The sequence below is a fragment of the Oncorhynchus mykiss genome, chromosome 26 (assembly GCF_057628025.1).
Source record: "Oncorhynchus mykiss isolate SJ-2025 chromosome 26, ASM5762802v1, whole genome shotgun sequence".
NCBI classification, from domain to species: Eukaryota; Metazoa; Chordata; class Actinopteri; order Salmoniformes; family Salmonidae; genus Oncorhynchus; species Oncorhynchus mykiss.
In genome coordinates, this window is record NC_143047.1 from 25,455,243 (window position 1) to 25,482,437 (window position 27,195).

The 27,195-nt window shown below is 42.7% G+C and overlaps 1 protein-coding gene across 13 annotated transcripts in view; it reads right to left on the reverse strand.

Annotated features, from left to right (window-relative positions):
* Positions 1-1,524: 1,524 nt before the first annotated feature.
* The window catches only part of LOC110506688 (DENN domain containing 2B), a 75,390-nt gene continuing 49,719 nt past the window's right edge, over positions 1,525-27,195 (reverse strand). For 9 of the 13 annotated variants that reach the window (XM_090222588.1, XM_021586486.3, XM_036963339.2 and 6 more), the window contains 12 exons: positions 26,242-26,426; positions 23,982-24,091; positions 23,485-23,554; positions 22,043-22,120; positions 20,089-20,229; positions 19,779-19,927; positions 8,850-9,027; positions 5,431-5,472; positions 5,193-5,304; positions 4,525-4,764; positions 2,756-2,842; positions 1,525-2,091 (listed from right to left, as the gene is read on the reverse strand). In XM_090222588.1, coding sequence (XP_090078714.1) covers positions 2,057-2,091; positions 2,756-2,842; positions 4,525-4,764; positions 5,193-5,304; positions 5,431-5,472; positions 8,850-9,027; positions 19,779-19,927; positions 20,089-20,229; positions 22,043-22,120; positions 23,485-23,554; positions 23,982-24,091; positions 26,242-26,426 — 1,427 coding nt within the window. In that variant the 3' untranslated portion in view covers positions 1,525-2,056. Of the gene's footprint in view, positions 2,092-2,755; positions 2,843-4,524; positions 4,765-5,192; positions 5,305-5,430; positions 5,473-8,849; positions 9,028-19,778; positions 19,928-20,088; positions 20,230-22,042; positions 22,158-23,484; positions 23,555-23,981; positions 24,092-26,241; positions 26,427-27,195 lie in introns of all 13 variants that reach the window. The other 4 variants (XR_016492300.1, XR_016492299.1, XR_016492298.1 and 1 more) reach the window with 1 other exon arrangement.

Sequence of the window (27,195 nt, forward strand, 5' to 3'; positions counted from 1 at the left end):
GCGAGAGTTTTCCGAGCTAAAATGTTAGCTGATTAGCTGATGGCCGCTAGCAGTGGTTAGCTGACTACTAGCTAGTAGCTCCTGTTGGGGTTCCGGTTCAAAAGTAAAGAAATATACTTCAGAAAAAAGCAGATCCACACGACATTGGGCAAGGCGGGTTGCAGGAGTGTATTCTGAAGTTGAGGTTTAGAAAAATATAAAAAGACATGCAAATAAAAAATATATAAAAAGATATATACATGGAACAAGACGAGGACAAAGTCCCTTTTCCCCGATTGCTCAGTTTGGCCATGCGGCCAGCTCTAGGAAGAGTCTTGGTGGTTCCAAACAACTTATATTTAAGAGTGATGGAGGCCACTGTGTTCTTGGGTACCTTCAAACCTGCAAAAATGTTTTGGTACCCTTCCCCAGATCTGTGCCTCAAGACAATCCTGTCTCGGAGCTCTACGGACAATTCCTTCAGCCTCATGGATTAATTTTGCTCTGACATGCACTGTCAACTTTGGGACCTTACATAGACAGGTGTGTGCCTTTCTAAATCATGTCCAATGAATGTACCACAAGTGGACTCCAATAAAGTTGTAGAAACATCAAGGATGATCAATGGAAACAAGATGCACCTGAGGCTCAATTTGAAGTCTCATGGCAAAGGGTCTGAATACTTATGTAAATAAGGCTACATTTCTGTATTTTTATTAATACATTTTCAAAAATGTCTAAAACTTTTTTTTGCTTTGTCATATGGGGTATTGTGTGTAGATTGATGAAATAATTTGACACATTTTAGAAGGCTTTAACATAACAAAGTGTGGAAAAACTCAAGGGGTCTGAATACTTTCTGTATGCACTGTATACCTAACCTGTTAGTCCTGAGACTATTGTCTCATCCTGACACCCTCTGTTCCTCAGTTGTCTTCGACAGATAGAGCTAGAACATAAACATGATCTTATTCACTGAATGGCCTTCCTGTACACTGGTCAATTACCCAAATACACACTCAGTGACAGTTTCATCTCTGTACACATGTTCTGGGCTAGTATTGACTAATATACTCATGACCCACAAATGCATTTATAGGCACCCGAAATTGACAAGTTACTCACATTATTCAGTTCCAGATTGTTGTTCCATTCCTTGCCAAAACATATAAAATCACTAGACGTCATGTCTGACAACTCAATGACAAGTCCCCCACAGCACCCAACTGTAGTTGGTGGGGTAGAATCCCAAAAGGCACACATAGCTACCACATGCTGCCAATAACCTAATTATGTCCTCACACATCACTCCAGTGGCTGTCACTGCCATGCTTTTATCAGCTCTGCTGACTTGGAAGCTTACTTAAATCTGTTTTGAGTGTTTGACTTCTTTAAAATGTGTGATCCAACCTCCGTCTGTACAGAGCCACTTGGGTTCCACCTAAAGAGGAACAATGACCTTGTTCACCGACTGCACTTCCTGTAATTGCTGATGAAGTTCTGTTTCCTCTGAACAGTAAACACATAAAAAAGTTAGGAATCCAATCATTTGAAGTCTGTTTAATTACTGAATTTTACAAAGCAATCCATGTTTTAAACATTTACAATCATTTTCTTCATGTGTTAATGCATGTACAAATCCTCCCAACCAGGTGTGGAATTTACAGCTCTCATTCAGCAAAAAGACAGGACAACGATGATCTAAACTACAAAACATAGTAACTGTACAGCCACCATACATCAGCTTGCATTCACTCACTCAGTCTGATCATGTTCTTCTCAAGCATGCTTTAATGTCAGTGGTTAATCAGAAACAAAGGCACATTCACTCTGTACCGTCCTACTGTAACTAACCTCACAAAAGGTACCAGACACCTAACAATCAAGCTACATTGGAGGGTATCACAGCCAGTTTACAGTGAAATATGTACAACATTTTGACATTTCATTGATGTTTCTGATAGACAAACAAGTGAACAAGTCAATAAAATACAGGGTTTTGGGTGTATCAGATCTTCTGTTTGCAGTAGAACAAGCTTTCATGCTCCGGTATTTGGTTATTAAGTAGCAGGTTTCCTCAGTTCTTTTTGTGAAGAAACTTCATTTTACTTCCTAAAAGACACAAACAAAATGCAAGTAAGAACTGTTCACGTCATGTAAACCTTTAACACACTTCAGTGAAATGTTCCAATTGAGCTGACATCTGCAGCGTTTACTGTGAATGAGATCTCTGTGATTGTCAAGGAAATGATGTAGTGCCTCAGATGGAATCGTGGTTTTGGACTACATCAGGGATCATCAACTACAATCAGCTGCGACTGATTTTTTCTTGAGCGGATGGTTAGGTGGCCGGAACATAATTACAAATCATTTGTAGACTGCAAAAATCCCAAACATAATATTTGACTAAAACATAATCATTTTGAACATTGCTTACATTTGTATACAATCACATCTCTTTCTAATGCATGGGAATCCTTTGGAACAGATTTCCAAAATAAAAATCACTTGTAACCGATTTGCTGGTGTTTTTACAGTCTTTTATGTCCAACAATAAAACATCTTACAAATTCCACCAGTTGGGGAACCCTGGACAACATGGTGCTCATTACTACATCATGGCCAAATGTGAATAGGCTTCTTTTAGAACAACTGTGTGTCATCCTACATTTTAAGTCAGGTTACAAATTTGTCCCAGCGGTAAAGTGGACAGGTAAGGTCTGTTGAGGGGAGATATTTGTTTTAAGTGCAGATTCTATTTTATTTGAGAACTCACCTAGCCCTTTGAGGAACTTGTTCACTCCACTCTGCTCTGTGTCTGGTAGCTCTTCCAGGTACTGCTCCACCCTCTGCTCAAAGAGTCCTGACAGAAACACAACAAAATGGCAGAATAACATGAGGTAATTACCAGTGGTGTAAAGTACTTAAGTAAAAATACTTTACAGTACTACTTAAGTTGTTTTTTGGGGTATTTGTACTTTACTACATTCCTAAAGAAAATGTACTTTTTACTCCACACATTTTACCTGACATCCATAAGTACTTCTTACATTTTGACTGCGTAGCAGCAGGACAGGAACACATTCACACACTTATCAAGACAACACATGGTCATCCTTTCTGCCTCTGATCTGGCAGACTCACTAAACACAAATTAATCTTTTGTAAATGATGTCTGAGTGTTGGAGTGTGCCCAGGGCTAGCCACACATTTTAAAAATAAGAAAATGCTTAATAGAATGAATTTCAAATGATTTATACTTTTGATACTTAATTTAGAACCAAATACTTGGTGTTGGGCTTTCCCCAGACATAGTGTTTTCCATGATGGCAAAAAAGCTACATTTTAGTCTCATCTGACCAGAGTACCTTCTTCCATATGTTTGGGGAGTCTCAGATGCCTTTTGGCAAACATCAAATGTGTTTGTTTTTTTTCTTTAAGCAAAGGCTTTTTTTCTGGCCACTCTTCCATAAAGCCCAGCTCTGTGGAGTGTACAGCTTAAAGTGGTCCTATGGACAGATACTCCAATCTCCGCTGTGGAGCTTTGCAGCTCCTTCAGGGTTAGCATTGGTCTCTGTTGCCTCACTGATTAATACCCTCCTTGCCTGGTCCATGAGTTTTGGTGGGCTGCCATCTCTTGGCAGGTTTGTTGTGGTGCCATATTACATTTTGTAATAATGGATTTAATGGTGCTCAGTGGGATATTCAAAGTTTCTGATAAAAAAAATATATAACCCAACCCTGATCTGTACTTCTCCACAACTTTATCCCTGACCTGTTTGGAGCGCTCCTTGGTCTTCATGGTGCTGCTGACTCTGGAGCTTTTCAGAACAGGTGTATATACTCAGATCATGTGACACTTAGATTGCACACAGGTGGACTTTATGTAACTAATTATGTGACTTCTGAAGGTAATTGGTTACACCAGATCTTATTTAGGGGCTTCATAGCAAAGGGGGTGAATACATATGCACACATCACTTTTAATGATTTTTATTTTTTAAGTTATTCTTTTCATTTCACTTCACCAATTTGGACTATTTTGTGTATGTCCGTTACATGAAATCCAAATAAAATCTATTTAAATACAGGTTGTAATGCCACAAAATAGTAAAAACACCAAGGGGGATGAATACTTCTGCAAGGCACTCTATTGTGGGGTAATGTTACAGTGCAGTATATCAGAGAAAGCATGTTTTGGTATGGGGGGAAATACCCTTCACTATGTGGCCAGGAGATGGCACTGAATACCCAGCTAGAACCGTTGTCAACGAGAGGGCAGTACCAACACAGGTTTGAGAAGATCCCTTTAGGGATTTTGGACTACTTTGGCGGAAAAGTGAGGGGTGACAGGGCCTACCTCTAAAGAGGATTTCTACCAATCATTACAGTTGACATATTATTTGTGTTATGAGGAACTACAATGAATCAATTTTAGGAGGACAGGACACACTTAACGTTATTATCTCTTAACAAGTAGACAGGACCATACCATTACAGACTTGTTTTGGGTGGACTGACAGTGTCATTATAGGTTTGCTCTACCTTTGGCCCGGCATTTCCGCAGCTCCCGGTCTTGGATGAACCCAGCAAACATTTGGGACTCCATGAAGACCCCCAGGAAGCGACGGATGCTCTTGGAGGCCACAGACTTGCGGAAGGCCTCGCGCTGGAAAATGCGTTCTCCTCGCTCGCTCTGGGTGAGGAACAGGGAGTAGTGGCCAATGGTTTCCAGAAAGAAACGGATGAAGGCCTCTGACACCAGGCTGTTCAAGGAGTTACACTCTACAGAAACAGACGAAATAGGATAGGTTAGTATTATGCTGAAACTGAAACACACTTCATACATGTTCAATACATCTAGAAAGAAGCAACAAACTACAGTGGAACTCTTTTTGTGCTTGAGAATCAAGTAGAGCCTATAACATTTGTTGGAATGACAAGAGTTATTTAGAGTTGATGTTTAACTGATATTGTGTATTCATACGTAACATTAAACAAACACTACATTCTGAACCCCAGTAACCTTCAATTCAGTGAGGTGAAGCACCCATTCCAGGAGTTCTCAACACTCCACAGACAGTGTATTGCTCCCAGACATGTGCTGTCCATGTTCTTGTTCACAGGGTTGAAACATGGCCAGTGCTCTGTTGTCCTAATTTACACTCGTAACATCTGGTTTAGTAGAGAGTGACGATGTGTCCCTCGTTCACCTTCGTCTGACTCGCTGTCAGAGTCCTGATTGATGATGTCATTCCTCTGCTCCAGAGCTAGCTCAAGAGCAGACTGGAGTTTCCGTGGCAACAGCGAGGCCTCATCATCCATCTATTCACACGCATAACAATTTAATTAGTGACAATAAACAAGAATATCAAAATATCAGTCCATATTATTTTACAATAAACATTCTGGTCTTTGATTACGGTGAGGTACTGGAGAATTGAGACCAACCTGTCTGAGAAAGCGGTCAGTTCCCAAGTCCACCATCAAAGCCTGCAAAGGAAACAAACAAGTCACATATTTGTGACTAATTTCAGGAAACTAGGCGTATGTCGCACGTCACTTCTTGACAGGAGAGGCATTTGAACATAAACATTCATTGTTTATCAAAATGCGATTTTTGGCAGAAATGCCTTTGGAACATGTGAACTTTCATGTGCCTTAATAACAAACTTGTATTCCATCTGTAAATATGAATACAGTTGTTAAATGATGAGCCGAGTTGGTTTAGCCATGGAAAAAGACAGGAACCATCCTGCTAGCCATGATTGGCTGAGATAATTGATGGGCTGGATATGCCGAGAGATGAGTTTGGTTTGGTCTGACGTGTAGCATGCTTCTGTCTATAACTTGAGCTGTTCATTATGTGTTGATAGTCCTTTCTACCGCATCGTTTTTGAAAGATATAAGGTTAGCCATTGAGAACTGCAAAAGTTTTCAAACTTTTCTCAACTACATTGATGCCCTAAATTTAGCAGGCGTTATCAACAGATCAGTTGGAAAAAGTGACGGGCTACTTTCTGCACAGGCCACGGTCAGTGTGAACCGGAGTGACTTGACACAATACTGGCCTACAAACAAAACAGTGTTAAATGGTTCCAGTCTGCCATGAAGCATTCATCCATGTATACAGGTAAGAGTCTAGCTACATTTTCATATATTATACATTTCAAATTGTCAGAATGTTGTTTCATTGCAAGTTAAAGCATACTGTTCACTAGCTAGCGAGCGTTAGCTTGCTGGTTCGCTATCTAACGTTACATGTATGATATGTGTCGTAATATTATTTGAATCACAAACCCATTTGCGTTACTAGTTATAGCCTAATGTTAGCTAGCTAACATTGAACCAAGTTGGTTAACTTTAGCTACCTGCAGATTCATACTACAGCTATGACAATGTTTGTATTGGTAGTAGTATGAGTTGGGATTTTTCCGGTTCATTGTTTAGCTAGCTAGCTACATGTCTAAAGAAAAGACTCCACTTCACCAGATGATTACATGACCCATCAAGTTAGCCAGGTGTGTCTGGGGGTGATTCCGTCCATCTATTGTATTTCTAGACAATAGTGACCCATCCACTAAGCTAGACGAGGATGGGGGGAGGCTAAGGCATTTCCTTCACATGACCCATCAATTTAGACAAGTGTGTCGGGTAAGTGTCATCTAATAATTATTAAATATTTTTATCTGGACACTTTGTGTTTTTGATATTGCTACTATGAAAGTAACCATTTCACTGCATTGTTTACACCTTCTGTATCCTAGGCATGTGTGTGTTTACCAGAAGAACAACATGACCTGCACCAAAGTCAGGTTAGGAAATAGGCCAAGGACTACATAAAGTGTATTTTTACCTGGAGTTTTTTTGTTAGTGTAGGCTAGTACTGTTACCACTTTTAGTCATGAAATCTTTGGTTGTTTACTAAACTAGTCGCTCTGTTTAGCACATGGCCTCACATGTGAATCCTTAAAGAGATGGGTGTGGCTAAGGCTTAAGAGGGTGTGCACAATGCTGAATGGGTATAGACAAAGGGGAGCTCTCCATTAGGTGTACCAAAACATTTCTCAAAAATGGGGTTACAAGTTTATCAACTTTCAAAGTAGAATTACTTTCCCATTGTTCCTAAACTGCAGTGTATGATATACCATTTTCTACCTCAGAGGCTCTACTTTTATCCAATATAAAAAAAAAAAATTTAACATTTTGCTACATAAGACCAAATCAAGGTGGTCGATCACATTTAGGAATCTTCAGTCAAATCCAGGCTTCTTCCATGTGTATATAGTGGCTTAAAGTGAATACCAATGCCCTCTACAAATAAATCAAACTCTCCATCAAGAGAAAGACGAGCTCTTCCAGAAGTTGGAAGTGTTATACCAGTGTTAAAATGAGATCTTTATAAGCAGCAAAGGATACTTGGGGAATTTTAATTGAGTCGATCAGCAACATCAAGACAGACGTAAACAGACAACAGATACTGTTGACAGGCCATTAAAAGCCCTGTGTCAAGTGTGACAGACAGGGTGAGATGGTATTTTTCACACACCATGGGCTGAGGGCAGATGCTGCTGACTCGGACTAACTGTGTTATAGCAGAGAGCTGGACTTTAAGAGGCCTGATGGCTTCTCCTGCCAGGATTTTATTGAGAGCCAGAAACTCCCACTCTCCCTCCCTAGTGGGGCCAGGACCCCAGAGCTGAGGGCTGAGGCTGCCAACTGCCAAGGCCACATTCACTGGAGGTTTTAGGTCAGGGTCAGCCACACTACAGCACGTTGAGGCTGGAGGAGTTGTTGCTACTTTAACGAGGATGGATTCTGGTGATTTCCCCCTCTTTCCACTCTGCCTTGGCAAATCAGCGCTCCGTTCCAAGAATGCTGCAGAACAGTCCAGCTGGGAGAGCAGAGAAACAGACACGTCTTCTTTCCCTCCTCCCTCTGTAATTGGTGACAAAACTGCTGCAGGTCAATGTCCTGTTAGGCTTTGACCACAGCGAGACTGCTGGACAGCACTGAACAGGCAATTATAGCTATAGCAGGCCTCACACTGTGTGTGGACTCGGACACCTCAATACTAGGAAGCTCATGGCTTGAATTCTAATACTGAATACTGGGAGCCTACAGTGTCCATGGCAGCAAAACAGAGGAAACGGGTCATATTACACTCAGCGCTCTGAGAGAATTCAAGTTTGAGCAGACCTTTCGAAAACACAATGCTATTGCTCAATGTGTGACTGTGAATTTAACATGAGACTGATTTAGAACTCTCTCTGGTATGTAGTGCTTGAATGAATAGACGTTAAAAAAAAGTTTGAGGGTAAAAATGCTCTGAATCACTGGAAGGTCCAGCATTCTTTCAAAGAAGCCTGTAACAGTCATCCAGAGAGTGTGGTTTCATCCTGGACCCAGGGGTGGTCCTGGGTCTCTGAGGGAGGTTGGGAGGAGCACCATGATAACTGTCTCGTGAGATGTCCCAGTTACTGTATATCCGGATGCTTCTGAATCTGTCCCATGGCTGCACCAATCAGCCAAGAGGATCAACATACCTACGCAATTCTCTCCAGGAATATAAGTTCCTCATTGGGTAAATGTTTAATGAAAACAAGCAGGGTAATTGACTGTGTAATATACTGTAGGTTGTTGTGGGCGTTTTACTGCTGACCAGTAACAGGAAGGCCACTCCCCAGCCCAGCGTGATGGAGAGATGGAATGTGACAGTGGTATAGCCTCTAATCTGTAGCCTCAAGCTAACAATATCAGAGGCGCAGAATGAGGAGGAAATAGAGCCAATACATTAAACCTGGTCTAAGAAAAGCAAGACAGTGGGAGACAAAGATAAAAAGCCAGAGAGAGAGACATGAAGTACCAACCTCTTCCACAGGCAGGTCTTTGAGTTTGGGCAGAGAGCTGGACAGGAGCCCCACCAGGAAGGGCGTGGGGCAGCAGACGATGTCCACCATGGAGGCAGGCAGGACGGGGATGAAGGTGTGCTGCCAGGAGAAGGGATAGAGCAGAGCCACCACCGCGTGCATACAGCTGGACAGGGTACTGCAGAGAGGGAGACAGACAACCATAGAATTACATATAGAATCACTATATCTAATCATTTTAAGATCTCTATGGGGACAGTCAACATCATATACAGCTGGACAGGGTACTACCGGGGAGGGAGACAGACAACATCACTCACCTTTACACTCACAACACAGAACTGCAGGGGGCCCATCAGTAAAACCAGATATGAACATTGTTAGGGGAAAACATGGGGATGCCAGATTTTCCATCAGATTGCCCACTTTATCTTGACCTTTGAAAGGGAGTGGTGGATTGTGTTTTGAAGTGAACACTGAGTACTCCTAAAACAACAGCCAGCAGCGGACAAAGAACGACAAACAGATGCAACAAAAATGTGGACTCATGTTCCTCTATAAAATTCTAAATAAAAGCTTATTGAGATTTAAAGTTCATCATTATCTGCCTCTAATATCAAGAAGAGAGCCGAATGAGAGCGTATTGCTTAACGTCATAAGTGAACCAGTCTTTCCAACGTCCAAACCAAACAACAACCTGATCCTCTTTTCCTTGAAACAATTACTTTTGTATATGTGAGGCGAACCAGTGCGGCTATGTACCCTGGCTTAACACCCTGTTCCTACCTCCAGTTGGTCTAAGGGACAGTCTGAAATCCATTCAACAGGCTGTTCTTTCTCTCCAACAACAGATGAAAAGAAGAAAAAGACAGGAAAGGAAAAGATAGAGCAGAAAGAAATCACACCTCCTGACACTCAGCTGCCAGGAGAGAGCTCAAGTACAGTGCCTTGTGAAAGTATTCGGCCCCCTTGAACTTTGCGACCTTTTGCCACATTTCAGGCTTCAAACATAAAGATATAAAACTGTATTTTTTTGTGAAGAATCAACAACAAGTGGGACACAATCATGAAGTGGAACGACATTTATTGGATAGTTAATACTTTGTAGCGCCACCTTTTGCTGCGATTACAGCTGTAAGTCGCTTGGGGTATGTCTCTATCAGTTTTGCACATCGAGAGACTGAATTTTTTTCCCATTCCTCCTTGCAAAACAGCTCGAGCTCAGTGAGGTTGGATGGAGAGCATTTGTGAACAGCAGTTTTCAGTTCTTTCCACAGATTCTCGATTGGATTCAGGTCTGGACTTTGACTTGGCCATTCTAACACCTGGATATGTTTATTTTTGAACCATTCCATTGTAGATTTTGCTTTATGTTTTGGATCATTGTCTTGTTGGAAGACAAATCTCCATCCCAGTCTCAGGTCTTTTGCAGACTCCATCAGGTTCTTCCAGAATGGTCCTGTATTTGGCTCCATCCATCTTCCCATCAATTTTAACCATCTTCCCTGTCCCTGCTGAAGAAAAGCAGGCCCAAACCATGATGCTGCCACCACCATGTTTGACAGTGGGGATAGTGTGTTCAGCTGTGTTGCTTTTACGCCAAACATAACGTTTTGCATTGTTGCCAAAAAGTTCAATTTTGGTTTCATCTGACCAGAGCACCTTCTTTCACATGTTTGGTGTGTCTCCCAGGTGGCTTTTGGCAAACTTTAAACAACACTTTTTATGGATATCTTTAAGAAATGGCTTTCTTCTTGCCACTCTTCCATAAAGGCCAGATTTGTGCAATATACGACTGATTGTTGTCCTATGGACAGAGTCTCCCACCTCAGCTGTAGATCTCTGCAGTTCATCCAGAGTGATCATGGGCCTCTTGGCTGCATCTCTGATCAGTCTTCTCCTTGTATGAGTTGAAAGTTTAGAGGGACGGCCAGGTCTTGGTAGATTTGCAGTGGTCTGATACTCCTTCCATTTCAATATTATCGCTTGCACAGTGCTCCTTGGGATGTTTAAAGCTTGGGAAATCTTTTTGTATCCAAATCCGGCTTTAAACTTCTTCACAACAGTATCTCGGACCTGCCTGGTGTGTTCCTTGTTCTTCATGATGCTCTCTGCACTTTTAACGGACCTCTGAGACTATCACAGTGCAAGTGCATTTATACGGAGACTTGATTACACACAGGTGGATTGTATTTATCATCATTAGTCATTTAGGTCAACATTGGATCATTCAGAGATCCTCACTGAATTTCTGGAGAGAGTTTGCTGCACTGAAAGTAAAGGGGCTGAATAATTTTGCACGCCCAATTTTTCAGTTTTTGATTTGTTAAAAAAGTTTGAAATATCCAATAAATGTCGTTCCACTTCATGATTGTGTCCCACTTGTTGTTGATTCTTCACAAAAAAATACAGTTTTATATCTTTATGTTTGAAGCCTGAAATGTGGCAAAAGGTCGCAAAGTTCAAGGGGGCCGAATACTTTCGCAAGGCACTGTAAATAGCCAGGGGAACACTCGAACACATAATTTATAAACAAAGCATGTGTTCAGTGAGTCCACCAGATCAGAGACAGTAGGGATGACCAGGGATGTTCTCTTGAAGTGCGTGAATTGGACCATTTTCCTGTCCTGGTAAACATTCAAAATGTAACGAGTACTTTTGGGTGTCAGGGAAAATGTATGGAGTAAAAGGTACATTATTTTCTTTAGGAATGTAGTAAAGTAAAAGTTGTCCAAAATATAAATAGTAAAGTACAAAAACTCCAAAAACTATTAAGTAGTACTTTAGTAAAAATACTTTAAAGTACTTTACAGCACTGGGAGCAGCAGACAGGTTCACCCATGGCAACCATTCAAAAGCTTTAATCTGTTACGTTTCCACCTCTTCCACTGACAGTGTAACACCCTTAACTACACAGCCCACAGCTAAGACCTGCTCTATAAACATCTGAAAGGCTGATTACACTACGCACTGCCACTGTGGCAACACACACAGTAGGTCCACTCCCTCACCCTCAGATGGGTTGGGTGTGTTACAATAGTTTAACAAGATCTTGAATCCATTTGATATTACACAAAACAGCACCCTTACCGCTGGTGAATTTTGACAACTGTGGCTTAACACAAAATCACAAATAGTATGTCATCTTTCTCACGGTCCCAAGTTTGTTGACAGTGGCCGACCCTCCTCCCCTCTGTCCCCCTGCACTCCATACAGTCCATGTACACACAGATAGAAAGGGGAGATAAACCATGAGGCCCATCAGAAACACACAGATACCACAACTCTAAATCAGTGGGGATCAAACACTCCACTGAAGATGAATGCACTGTTAATAAGGAATGTTGTATATAGTTGTTCTCTTCAACAGCAGAGGGCACATCCTACCAAACACACAGTACTCCCACTACATATAAGTGTCCACGCTCTATCACAACGTCAATATTGATGTGCATACAGCCTCTCCTTGACAGAACCTTTATCTTGTTTTGGTACAGTTTACTGTGAATAGAGCTATGAGTATAATGGCAAGTTATTATAGTTAATGAACACTGTAAAGCGAGACCAGTATATACATGGCTCAACAACTGCAGCCCCATGGTCTGTTCAGGTTTCTTATTCACCCATCATAACATAGAGCAGAAAGCAGTCTCAGTTTCACTGTCTGAGTTTTATTTGCAGAAGGAACTGATCCTTTTGAACAGATCCAGTCTCCGGGGTTTGACATGTTCCACCAGGGAGTGATGGGGTACAGCTCTCAGAACCTCAGCCACAGGCAAGACAGAGCAAGCGCTGCAGAGGAGAGGACTGATACCATGAGTATCAATTACACACTCAGTCCTGAGGGAACACTCATGGGAAATGATGAACTTGCAATAAAAACACCATCTCTGCCCACATCTGCCAGTCAACTCTCTAAGGGTGCTTGCCAAATGGCACTCTATTCCTTATACAGTATATTGCATAACTTTTGACCAGAGCAAATATGGGCAGTAGTGTACTACATAGGGAAAGGGGTTCTATTTGGGACGCACTCTAAAGCAGAAAGTAATGGCAGACCTTTACAGACCAGGTCATAACAAAACCATATCAGCACCGGCACAACTGTCCACTTAAGTTTAGAGGATTCTAACTTTGCTTTGTGATATTTTGCATTTGGGGTTACATAAGCATGTCAGATCAGGAATGGTTGTCCTGGGTCTGTCTGTGGCTGACCATGCAGATTCCCAGGAAACTCTCAGGCTAGAGAGGCTTACTCTGTCAGACCCACAGGTGCAGGATGGAGAGTCCCGGTGTCAGCAGCACTGTCCACGAGCCCAGACAGGCCCATTTCAGCCCAGGACAAACACAGGCCCTGGCAGGAGCATCAGTACAGCTGTTGACTAACAGCTCCTCATACTGAAGCACATACATATTTTTCTGGGTGAGAATCAGTGCTTAATTTGTAAATCGGGAGGTGCCGGACCAAAAAAGTGAGGGCGAGACGGGGATAACCTGGGGAGCTCTGATGTACCAGAACGCATGAGAGAGAAATCCCCTTTAATAAAGCACTGCATACATGTCATTGCATTTGCTTGGTGGCATAGAGAAGTAGAGCAGAGGCACTTACAGATGTTGCACACATGGAGAACATTTTTAGTAGCCTAGGGTCCAGGAAAAATTGTTGCCTTTTATAAACGCATTTCATGCAATTCTGCATCATTTTACATGACTGAAGACTTTAGCAGAATTTTTTAAAAACCGTACAAATGGTCAAAACGACAGTATACTTTGACACTGACACAATGAGATCAATAAAAACGACCTTGTCTTAAATCCATCAATAGTCTAGGCATAGGTATGTGGAGACACACATATTGTAGGCTACAATATGAGGAGGAAATGATAGTCCTAAAAATGCTTTCCAGTTTCACTGACTCACCCAATCATGTGCAGCCCAATCACAGGTGATTCGTGCCAAAAGCCTCTCTCTCTCTTGTTTTACTTTGTAAAAAACATTTGGAAGTTGATCAAAAATGTTGGTAGCCTACAGCAAACACATTAGAGTCTTCTCTTTTCAGCAGGAGCCATTTGCTTTCCACCCTATGTTTTCCCACGATTGTATTTGAAATATTGCCTGTTTTATCTGCATGCTGTTCACTGACAGATTTAGGCTATGCCTTGTAATTGGCCACACACAATCCATAGCTAGATAATTTGTTAAAATAAGCTACTGATCTTCTGTGGCTAAATTACAGGCTTTCTCATGGTGTACTAGGCTACTCTGAATTATTTCATTTCTTTCTGAACAGACAGCAGTAACTCTATAACTTTGGCAAATGTATTTAAATGTATCAGGGGTGATGCAGCTCCTCCAGAACCCTTTGCACGGCTATGATTCTATAAGGAAATAAATGATGAAGTGCAACACTGGAGAGATCAGTGTTGCAGGCTCATTCATGTCTATCAGAGCAGATAGGGAGAGAGATCATAGAAAGTGAATCTCGTTCCAGTTCTGTGAGAGACACAGACGCGCTTCTCACACAGCCACAGCCACACGTTGGTCTCAAACATAGGTTGCAACGTTGCGCAAACCTAAACCAACTCGAATATCAGGGGAAAAAATCTACTTTTTTACATGACGCGGGGCCTCGAATGAACTTTGATTGTTTTAGGGCCTCCTGAGTGGCGCAGTGATCTAAGGCACTGCATCGCAGTGCTAGCTGTGCCACTAGAGATTCTGGTTTCGAGTCCAGGCTATGTCGCAGCCGGCCACGTCCGGGAGACCCATGGGACGGCGCACAATTGGCCCAGCGTCGTCCGGGTTAGGGGAGGGTCTGGCAGGCAGGGATGTTCTTGTCCCATGGCGCTCTAGCGACTCCTGTGGCGGCCAGGCGCAATGCACACTGACACGTTCGCCAGGTGTGCGGTGTTCGCCAGGTGTGCGGTGTTCCCTCCGACACATTGATGTGGCTGGCTTCCGGGTTAAGCGGGAATTGTGTCAAGAAGCAATGAGGCTTGGTTGGATTGTGTTTCGGAGGATGCATGGCTCTCGACCTTCGCCTCTCCCGAGTCCATATGGGAGTTGCAGAGATGAGACAAGACAGTAACTACCAATTGGATACCACGAAATTGGGGAGAAAAAGGGGGTAAAAAATTATAACTTTGATCGCTTTTATTAGGATCCAGATCAAATTAAGCAATGGTGAGAATGATGAATGAAAGTGTCCATACTGCTCATTGGTGCATCTAGTAGAATGTTTAGTATTCACATAGAGTCTTTTCCCCACTTCCTCTCCATAAGGATTTCAAGTCCCCATCACAGCCTAGGCATGGACTCCCTAGTATGAACAGTTGTAGCGGAAGCTGTTGAACAGTAAGACCAGGCTTCTCTTGGGCAACCCTACTCATGGTCCTATTCTAGCCTATTGATTCCAATGCTTCTTGTGGGCAGCATTGCAGTGTGTGTGTATATATATATATATAATAATAATAATAATAATAATAATAATAATAATAATAATAATAATAATAATAATAATAATGGGAAAGTCAGATGCTTGGCCTCTGGTTTCCATCTTCTGAGTTTCCCTCTTCAGTCTCACAGAAATATTTTAGATACAGTATGTTTCCACTGTGTTCATCCACTCCACCTTTGGGCGTTAGAAATACACACAGGGAAAGTGTTAAGTTGTTGTAGGTTGTTAGGTGCGGTGCCAGCATTGCTCAGTGTGATACAACAGTGTTCAGGAGTAATACGGGACTAAATAAACTGTACAGCTTGTTCCCAGATTAGAGTGGTACACTGTAGCTACCTACAGCGGCTCACTTTAACAGACTGGGGTTACAGACACACACCATATTATACAGCTGCTGCTGCTGGAGACTGGAGCAATGGACTCTTCCTGAATCTAATGCAAACCCCAGTCATTTCAACAGGTGGTAGAAGAAGATTATGAATGGGGTTTGAAAGGAGGATTTTAAACTAATAAAAATGCAATACATCTGGTGACTACCATGTGTTAGTTTGAAGTTTTCTGATGTTACAGGGAGTGGTGTAAGGGGAAACGAGGTACAGAAAACAGCCTTCCTTCTACCTCTCAGAAAACAAGAGCCTGATTAATTCACCATGACCATGAGAAAAGCTTTCAGAGGCGGTCTTTTGCTCTCGCTCTGCACCCCGGCTCTTTCTTTCTCCCTGTTTCTCCCTCTTACCCTCCATCTTTCTCCCACTCATACACACACTACCTTCCTCCCAATCCCCTGTCTGTTCTACTGTGGGCCGCTCGGCAAATACAATAGAAACATTGACTTATTAAAGCACTTCAGTAATCGGAAACGACCTTCATGTTATCATTCTGATACATACAAAGACGCTTGCTTTTGGCAAACGTCCCGTTGTGACCTCTTAAACAAGTCATACACAGCTTACAGTACAAATAACGAGTTAATGCAACAGTCCATGTAACCCCATAGGCTCGGCCCTAATTTACTCGCCGCATGGAAAATGGCCCAAGGCAATGCCGAGCCTTAGGCATTGTCTTATTAATAAATAATTAGCATACATGTTTAGATATTCACTTCTCATGACCATTTCTTGATCTTAGTCGGCTAAGATTGAATCTCAGAGCTGACAATGTAAACATCTGTTGTTCTGCCCCTGAACAAGGCAGTTAACCCACTGTTCCTAGGCCATCATTGTAAATAAGAATTTGTTCTTAACTGACTTGCCTAGTTAAATAAAGATGAAATAAAGATTAAATAAAATAAAAACACATAATACTTGATTGCACATGATTTGACCATAATATCAAATGGAATCAGATAAACATTTAAAAACCCTAAGGTCTATGTCTAATTAGCTAAATGAAATGAGCATAATACTAACAATAAAAAACAAACAAAAGTTTAATCTAGATATCACTGTTTTTTTTGCATTGGATGCGTCTCAATCCAACACATCCGTCTATGTTGCACTTCAGCATCTGCAATGAAAGGTGACAGAGCTAGAGCGGGGGGTTTCAGGCCATGAAACATCCTTAAAATGAGACATCTGGTCTTCTCACAAAATCGTCTGAACGGTTTGGGCTACAAACCCCTCCGTGAAAAGATGAGACTTTCACGAATATGATGGTGTTCTCCGGTTTTCTCTATGACCCCCACAAGCATCTTGGGACTCGTCTGAAGTTGGTATAGCCGATCTGCCAACTTCTGTCTGTAGCGTCCGAACAGTTAGTGCTGCACACTAATACGACCCCTCTGTGAAAAGTTGAGACTTGCCCCCCGGTTGGGACAGGGCTTAGACTCTTATCGGTTAATAGGCTAATTACATAGTCTTGTGTAAATTTAAGCAATTAGGCCAGAGGAGGTGTGGTATATGGCCAATATACCAAGGCTAAGAGCTGTTCCTCTGCACGATGCAATGCAGAGTGCCTGGATACAGCCCTTAGCCGTGGTATATTGGCCATATACCACAAACCTCTGAGGTGTCCTATTGCTATTATAAACTGTTTACCTACGGAATTAGACCAGTAAATAGTTTTTTTTTTGTCATACCCATAGTATACAGTCTGATAAACCCCAGCGTTCAGCCAATCAGAATTCAGGGCTCGAACCACCTGGTTTAAAAAAGAATACTTATATATCAAATATTACAACAGTACAACCCAGTGGAGACACATTCCCTAACATGGCCTGTTTGGTGTTTTCCCTCCCTCAGATCCTTCTCCGATTAGATATACATTACACCCAGACATACATCATGCTGTGATGGAAGGGATTTCTGGGATTGGATTGTGTTCTTGGTCTCCCGCGGGACCAGACCCTTTTACCAGGGATGTCAGTGGAGGGTCTCTCCCTTCTCCCCAACACGGCCCAATGACGCCCAGAGTGGCTCCTTGAATCCTGTTTTCAATGGGACTGAGACACAGGGGGTCTGGGCCGTGTTCTGGGGCACTCTGGCAGCTAGAGCTCCATCTGTTGTGGTTCTGGGTGTGAGCCCTGGAGACTAAGTCCAGTTAGACACACACAGAAAGGACTGGTTGGTTTGTGATGCTAATCCACAATGAAAACCTATTGTTTTGCCTTTATTCAGAACCTGAATAAGACCTGAATGGTGAAGTATGTAATTGTGTTTATACAAAGCAGGTTTTATGAAGTAATAGTATATGGTTTTCAATGAAGTTCTAACATTGAGCAGGGCTGTAGTCTGTAGTACTGTGGTCTGTGGTACTGTAGTCTGTCAAGACTCATGGTGCTGATTTTCAGTGTTGTTCACTAAAAATACCTCAGACACAGACTATTCGATACAGCTCTCAAGTCTTTGCTGCTGTTCACAAGATTCCTTAGAAATGGGTGACTGATTAACAATCTTTGGGTGATGTGCAAACTGACATGTACCCGGGAGTCGTTGTCTCAAACGGCAGAGTGAGGACAGAAACAGCTTTCTCTGAGTCCCCCTGGGTGGAGAGAGGGCTGTCGTAAACAGGCCAGGCAGGGACCAGGGAGGGAACATGGCGCCATCAGTCACACAGTGACAGTGAAGCCATAGATCAGAGGGGAGAGTCGCTGCACACAGGAAGTACATTCCTTCCCCTCACAGTCACTGCCCCCACTGATGTTTGTTTAAACTGTCCTCTGATGTGTAGAGATTACCGTTCAACACAAACCTGCCCCCCTCTAACAGAGCCCCTCAGCCCAGAGTGCTGTCCTATAGCCAGGGGTAGATTGCTGTGCCTGCCTGGTAGGACTCTGGCTCCTTGGAGACCCCTAGCTCCATGTTATCGGCCCCACCCCACCCTGCCTGCCGTGGTTGGACAGTGGCCTCCCGGCAGAGAGATGACCCATTTCTGGAACCACATCAGTTGTGAGTCCATGCAGGGAGAGTTTCATTACTCCATAGTGGTAGGTGCGGTCTGAGATGGCTACACCGATTCATTTAACAGCTCTAGCCCTGTCCCCGCATGCTAAACCAGTTAAGCACCAACTGACAAACCAACAGTAGAAGGCTGCTATTTGCTGTGCAGATTGGGTGAATGGTAAGCAGCTCGACTGAGGAATTAAATCTGCCATCAACAGTTAGGGTGAGCCAGAGTGCACTGGCAGAGTGGCAGGGCAATCCCCACTATTGGAACTGTTTTACAAGTAAATTCTCTCTTCGAAGTTAGTCCTTCTTTAAAGTTCAGGATATGTCATCTCTGTGAGAGGAAATGCACCAAGACATGTGAAACAGTGTTATGATAGTCAGTCTGTACTGTATAGCCACATGTCCAGAAAGATACAGATAGAGGATCCCTGAGCTCAGCAATGTGGGTCTGAGAAAAACAGTCAGGCCTCTGTGTGAACGTAAACAGAAAAGGGAAAATGTACAAGAGCTTGAGATAAAATCCCTCTCATGTAAGGCAGATGTTATTGTAATGGGGTAGGTGGATTCACTGCAGAAAAAGACTGTGAACTTCAGTGATAACTGAGAAGGGATATTATTGCTAACATACACCGTAATCCTAGACAGCAATTGATCTCACTCCTAGCCACCATGTGTGACAAGGATGAAGTATTCTAGGAACTATTTTTACTATTTATAGCCTAATGTTGGAGGGTTACGATCTTTGTCAGGCGATAACCTTACACTACAATATGAGCAGGCGTTGAGAGCTCTACGTATCAGATTCCTCTGTAAATACTGTAGTTTCAATCATTATCTAACAATGACAACAGCCCTTAGCGTTTCAGAACTACCTTATCAAAACACTGCCACTAAAGGTATTATTGAGCATTTCACTTGGCACAAGTAACCATCATCTAACAACTACAAGTTTCAACAACCCCCACCTGCCTCTAACAGGGCATGACCATTAGTCAGGGACAGCTTCCCATGAGTAGGTGATTCAGTTCTCTCCATCTTTACTTATTACTAGAAGGGTTACCAACTATAAGAGTCTTGCTGCTCACCTGAGTTTATCAGCCACAAAGATGACTCTGCGCTCCAGCAGCAGGGAGGCGAAGACCTGCACCACCTGACGCACGCTCAGGCAGCTGAAGAGACTGTCAAAGTCTACATGCTCCAGTCTGGAGTCCATGGGCCGCCTCAGCTCAATGACCTGGGGAGAAGAACACCACCTGGGGTCACAACTTTGGTCACAACCAGTCATACATTCACAGAAGTCACAGGTCATGCTCAATTAAGCATACATCGCATTATCTTCATGCATCATCCTTCTTTGATGGAACCTTAGCAACCAAGGGCTGATGTGTCTCCAACCTCATTCCCTGCTCCAGGCAGGAAGGTCTTGACTTTGATGGTCTTCCCTGGCGCTGGGAAGGGTGACTCCATCAGACTCCTCATGAAGGGGTAGACCAGGGCTGCAGAGATCCCCCTCCGCCTCTCCACCTCATCCAGGATCTACACACAGCACAGGACAGTTAGACCACACAGCACAGGACAGGGGATTGAGAGTTAGACCACACAGCACAGGACAGGGGGTTGAGAGTTAGACCACACAGCACAGGACAGGGGGTTGAGAGTTAGACCACACAGCACAGGACAGGGGGTTGAGAGTTAGACCACAAAGCACAGGACAGGGGGTTGAGAGTTAGACTACACAGCACAGGACAGGGGGTTGAGAGTTAGACCACACAGCACAGGACAGGGGGTTGAGAGTTAGACCACACAGCACAGGACAGGGGGTTGAGAGTTAGACCACACAGCACAGGACAGGGGGTTGAGAGTTAGACCACACAGCACAGGACAGGGGGTTGAGAGTTAGACTACACAGCACAGGACAGGGGGTTGAGAGTTAGACCACACAGCACAGGACAGGGGGTTGAGAGTTAGACCACACAGCACAGGACAGGGGGTTGAGAGTTAGACCACAAAGCACAGGACAGGGGGTTGAGAGTTAGACTACACAGCACAGGACAGGGGGTTGAGAGTTAGACCACACAGCACAGGACAGGGGATTGAGAGTTAGACCACACAGCACAGGACAGGGGGTTGAGAGTTAGACCACACAGCACAGGACAGGGGGTTGAGAGTTAGACCACACAGCACAGGACAGGGGGTTGAGAGTTAGACCCCACTGCAGACACAACACTCAATATTTCAAACAGAAAGTCCCAAATTCCCTATATAGTGCCTTATGGACCGTGGTCAGACGTAGTGCACTAAATAGGGAATAATGTTTCACCCGGGATGTAGATTGAGATTCTAGTAATAGACCAAGACCAAGTACATTCAGTCAGTATGGCCAGTGTTGATGGAATGGAAATTGTAGTGTGTTGCTGTCTGAAGGAAAGCTCCTGCTATTGTCTGGAACCAGGCTACCTTTGCCCCTTTTGACAAATACAGTATGTATTTATTTTGTGGCTGTCTGATATATATGGAAAATAGCAAAGGAAAATCCCACCCAATATGCCCATGTGTCTGTCTGTGTCAGACCTGTCTACTCCTGTCTGGAAAGTTTGTTGGAGAGAGACACACTCACATTCAGGGTCATATGATATCCCCTCCACTCCCCACACACCCTCTGTTCCCGGTGAAATCAAACACTCCCATCTTTCTCGCCTTAACTAGAAAAGCATTTCATACTCCTTGGAAAACATTTCCTCTCTCACCTACACAGGTCTCAAGCCCTCAAAATGGTGCCTTCTGAAACCTACACCCGCCACCTGTATGAGGGATGTTCAACCCTCACTGTTGAGGTGCCTGTGCTGTCACAAGACAGAAGCAATCTATTGTATTTATGCATCCTTTTGGCCTTAAATGAATATGAAATTAAACTCACTGACAGTTTTTTGGCACAATTTAGTACTCACGACACAGTAATAAAAAGTTATTTTAATTCATTAGATATGTCTACTACCTCTTAATTGTTTCCCTTAACACAGGCCTTATTCACTTCAAATACACTGTTCATAGAGGATTCATGAGGAGGCAGATAAGGCATGGAGTACTTAAACACAATGAGCACTCTGTTTCATGTTAGCTAAACTCAGGAACAAGTGAAGGAAACAATTTAACTGGGAAATCAGAGAGAGAAAAAAGCTGAAAATAAGGTGTATGCTGGACAGGATGCCTTAGAGTGGAAATGCTGGCACAGCCTCAACTAGTTCACTCCTGGGAACACTGGCCTCGGCTCAGAGACAGGTAACCGCGACGACGGCTACACTAGGGTGTGTGTGTGTGTGTGTGTGTTTGTGTGTAAGCATGAACTCACCTTGGAGAACAGGTGGAAACAGCCCAGTCGGCTGATGACGCAGTACACCTCAGGAAGGCGAGGCCCTTTCCCACTCGGCTGGAACAAGGGCACAAATTAAGAGTCTCGTCAGTCCCTGGGGAAGAGAGGCTTATAAGGTAACACAGACAGTAATGTGGCAATAGATACTAAAATAAGATGCTTGGTTAGGTTTATAATGCAACATCAATGAGAATATACTGAAACACTACTATACACACAAACATTATAAAGCCAACAGCTTAATTTGACCAAAGCTATGTGATGTACTTGCTTTTATTTAGATAAAGTACCAGGTTAGTTCACAATCGGCTGTGGTTGAAGAAATATTTATAAATCTGGTCTTTCAGCTGCTGGAGGTGGACGTCTTTAATCTGGAGAGACTGAGGCTTCTCGTTGTAAACTAAACACAGGTGCTGCAGTCTCTACACAGTTAATGATCACCTCTACCCTCCACACTAAACAATCACAGACCAGTCTACTCTGGAGCCAACCAGGCCTCCTGGATCTATCCATCTAAAACACACACACATACGCATGTGCACACGTGCACACATGCACACACACACACAAATTAACACGTGCATACATATAAAGAAATCCCGAAATCCACTTGTCCATATTAGGTATGCAATTTTCTCCTCTGCTTTCTCCAAATGGATGATTAAATCAAGCATGTGGTACTTGGTTAAAGTCCTTAGGAATGTGTTGTTCATGCCAACTCGACCAGGGAAAGAAGGAGCTGGGTTACCGGAGAGGGGAAAACTCACCTCTCTCACAGCATCAGGAGTCGTCTGATCTACAGCTACTTAATGTCAGCAACTACTGAGCTCAATACAGTAAAGTAACAGTCAGAACTGAGTTTAAGAATGGCCCCCATCTCGTTCTACGTGACATACAAATACAGTTGGCTACTAAAACACACTGACAAACCCTACAAAACATACACACTTTGTGAATGTACACATTATTGGGCATAAGAGTGACATTAAAAACAAATCACAGCAAGCACAAAATCCCACACAGCCATACTTTCTGAACCTAAGCCAAATGTGGGCTCATCATAAAACATCAAATGACTAGAAACCCTTACTGGCGGGTTGTGCTCTACAATGACAAACCTAGACATTTCATGGTTTGTTTTTCGTCATTCTTCCCCTGAGAAACTCTCATGAAACAGAAGGAGTCCAGTTTTACTAGGATTCATCCCGATCGTTTTGAAAGGCAAAAACAACCAAGCTTTGTTACATACGGACATTCAAATTCACTTTATTTACTTTCTCTCCTATTCACACCCAGCGTGGTGACGCAATAACACCTCAATGGTCCCACAGGAAAGAAAAAAACCTTGTCAAAACAAACAGGGCTGGCTCAGCAGGGTGTGAACAGAACAGAGACCAGTGAATTAATGGTGGCTTGCTTACCAGCAGACGCCTGCAGTACCCAAACCTCCTGCTGCCATCCTCTCCAGTCAACATGAACGAGAAGGTCTCACTGTACCGAAACACACACACACACACACACACACACATACAGAGAGATTGAACAGTGATCAAAGGAAACGTAGTGTTGGATCTCATTAACACTTTAGGGTTGGTGAAGTAGCACAGTCTCTGTGGCAGAGAGAGAAGACCCACGTTGTCAGGAGCAGGAGTGAGAGTAAGAGTCTAACAGGATTTCATGAAGATAATGGCATTACATCTTTGTGTTTTCTTCCTAATTTTACTTGTTGATATTTACACATCTAATCATATTATCGATTTGTTAGTTTTTTAACCTTAATCTATATATGGAAGACTTGTGCATCACAACTGATTAATACCCATCTGGTTCAGGCAAGGAATGGGAATAATAGGCCACCAGTGTGGTGGTGAGCTTTCCTCCGTGATGCAGTGGGGTTATACAGGAATCTGTACTGTACCTGCTGTATTCAGACACTGGGGTCCAGTCCTTGGCATCTGGAAAGCAGAACTGGGGGATGGCTTTGAGTCTCTGCTCTGCCTCCCTCATCAGCTTGGTGGGCCTCTCTAGCTGTGAGACGAGACGAGAAAGGAACAGGAAATGTCTCAGTCAGAAACAGACCCAGATGCTTACAGTCTACTAACTCTGTCCTCTTTACAGGGTCCCCAAAAACGTCCCCTGCAGTAAGAATAAATGACCAGCCTAAGCATTCTCCCACACAGGGTTAGCACCTCCTCCCCTTATCACCCCCAACCCCCCTCTCCCCCCCGACGTCATTGGGTCAGGCTTTTCTCTGGCAGAGAACCAACATACTGATATCTCCCAGGGGATTCTATCACTGAACCAAATCTTAAATAACTTAAAAAGAGATCTTTGAGTAAGTAAACACTTAACTACCATAGAAACCATTTCCTGGTTACACCACTTACTGTCAATAAACTCTGAAAACTCCCTCAACCCGTATGTTATGGCCATGGCCCTACTCTTCAGAAATATCTGCATCTATACTGCCTTCAGAAAATATTCACACCCCTTGACTTTTTCCCCATTTTGTTGTGTTACAGCCTGAATTTAAAATGGATTACATTTAGATTTTGTGTCACTGGCCTACACACAATACCCATAACGTCAAAGTGGAATTATATTTTCAGAAATGTTTACAAATACATTTAAAATTAAAAGCTGAAATGTCTTGAGTCAATAAATATTCAACCCATTCATTATGGCAAGCCTAAACAAGTTCATGAGTAAACATGTGCTTAACAACTCACATAAAGTTGCATGGACAAAAATAGTGTTTAACATTATTTTTGAATGACTTCCTCATCTCTGTACCCACACACATACAATTATCTGTAAGGTCCTTCAGTCGAACAGGGAATTTCAAACACAGATTCAGCCACAAAACCAGGGATGTTTTCCAATGCCTCGTAAAGAAGGGTACCAATTGGTAGATTGGTAAAAAAAAAATAAACAGACATTAAACATCCCTTTGTGCATGGTGAAGTTATTAATTACGCTTTTGTTGGTGTATCAATACACCCAGTCACTACAGTCCTTCCTAACTCAGTTGCCGGAGAGGAAGGAAATGACTCAGGGATTTCTGCATGAGGCCAATGGTGACTTTAAAACAGTTACAGAGTTTAATGGCTGTGATAGGAGAATCAACAACATTGTAGTTACTCCTAAATACTAACCTAAATGACAAAATGAAAATAAGGAAGCCTTTACAGAATAAAATTATTACAAACAGGATGCATGTTTTGGAATAAAGCACAAAAGAAAAACTGCAAAAAATGTGACGAAGAAAGTAACTTCATGTCCTGAATACAAAGTGTTATGTTTGAGGCAAATCCAACACAACACATCACTGAGTACCACTCTTCATATTTTCAAGAATGGTGGTTGCATCATGTTATGGGTATAGTTATCATCGGCAAGGACTACACAGGGTTTTTTAAATAAAAATAAATTAAATAGAACTAAGCACAGGTAAAATCCTAGAGGAAAACCTGGTTCAGTCTGCTTTCCAACAGATACTGGGAGACGAATACCTTTCAGCAGGACAATAACCTAAAACACAAGACCAAATATACACTGGAGTTGCTAACCAAGACAACACGGAATGTTCCTGAGTGGCTTAGTTACAGTTTTGACTTAAATTGTATTGAAAATCTATGGCAAGACATGAAAATGGCTAGAAATTATCAATAACCAATTTGACAGAGCTTGAAGAATAATATGCAAATATTGCACAATCCAGGTGTGCAACGCTCTTAGTAGACTTACCCAGAAAGACTGTAATCGCTGCCAAAGGCATTTAAAAGAAATAATTATGAATTCAGGCTGTAACAGAACAAAATGTGGAATAAGTCAAGAGGTTCGAATACTTTCTGAAGGAACTGTATGTGCTGAACTGTATGTGCACTGACGTTTTTGACTGCCGAAATCAATATTTTTCTGTGTGAAAATAAGCCATTTTCAATTCTATTTCAACATGCAAACAACATTGGTAAGGGTCTCCAACCTCCATATATCACAGCTCTCAGCATACATACTTCTGTAGGTCCAGTGAGTAATGTCTCAGAAGAAACAGTTATCTACCAGGATCCCTTCCTGTTTAAATCCTTTCTCTCACTTAATTAAGGGACTTGACACTGCTCTCTGACCCATGACCAAGGGGCCCGAGGGGCCAGAATACAGTTTGGTTGGTCCCTTACCTTGGGGAACTGGTAGCTGACTTCGGGAGAGAAGGAGTTCTTGGTGGGCTTTTTCTTGAGGGACACCACCACAAAGTACTCAAACAGCTCCCTCTCCTGCCACTCAATCAGCTGCAGCTCCAGTGTGCGGTAGCTAGGGGCCCTCCTCAGCATTGACTGCAGCTTCAGCAGCCTCTGGGTGTGGGCTGGGGAGAGAAGAGAGAGGGATATGGACAGTTCAACCTTCAGTACAGGGTTGTATTGACAAAATGCATATCCCAAACACTGTGTACTACACACAACTGACAGCACTCACAGCTAATAATGCACTACAAACCATGCAGTCTGACAAAGAGCTTACAGTCCAACTTTCACTTCCCAGCTAACAAGAAACATTCCCATAACTAATGAAACGTTACCATTGGATTCCCCTTAGGTTGAGAGAGAACATAACAAGAGAATGTTCTCCAAACATTATTGGAACATATTTAGTCAAGCATGATGTTTCCAAAACCATGTTACGATGTAAAAAGAAACAGAACATTCAAGGAACTTCCCCCTGAAAAGTTGCCAGGCGGTTCCTGGGATGATCGACAACAAAAATATCACAAAATGCTTTGAAAACCAAACAAATGGGAGGTTAAATGATTGTTATCTCTAACCTACCAAAAACATTCTGGGAACCAAAACTTAACCGGATTTAAAACGTTAGCTGTGTTTCAACACACTGATTAAACCTCTATACTCACACATGTTTATCCTCACACAGTCCAACACATAACAACCTAAACACAGATTAGAGAAAAGTACAAACCTTATAGTTCACCATAACTGTCATCACAGATGGCTTGTGTTTAAAACAGAGTATGAACAGAATCAGCAACGAGTTTGAACACAGTGCATTTAGTATTTATTCGAAAGAATGACAGTTGTATAGTCTATAGCACATCCATTTCATCTTTATTTTGCCTTTCA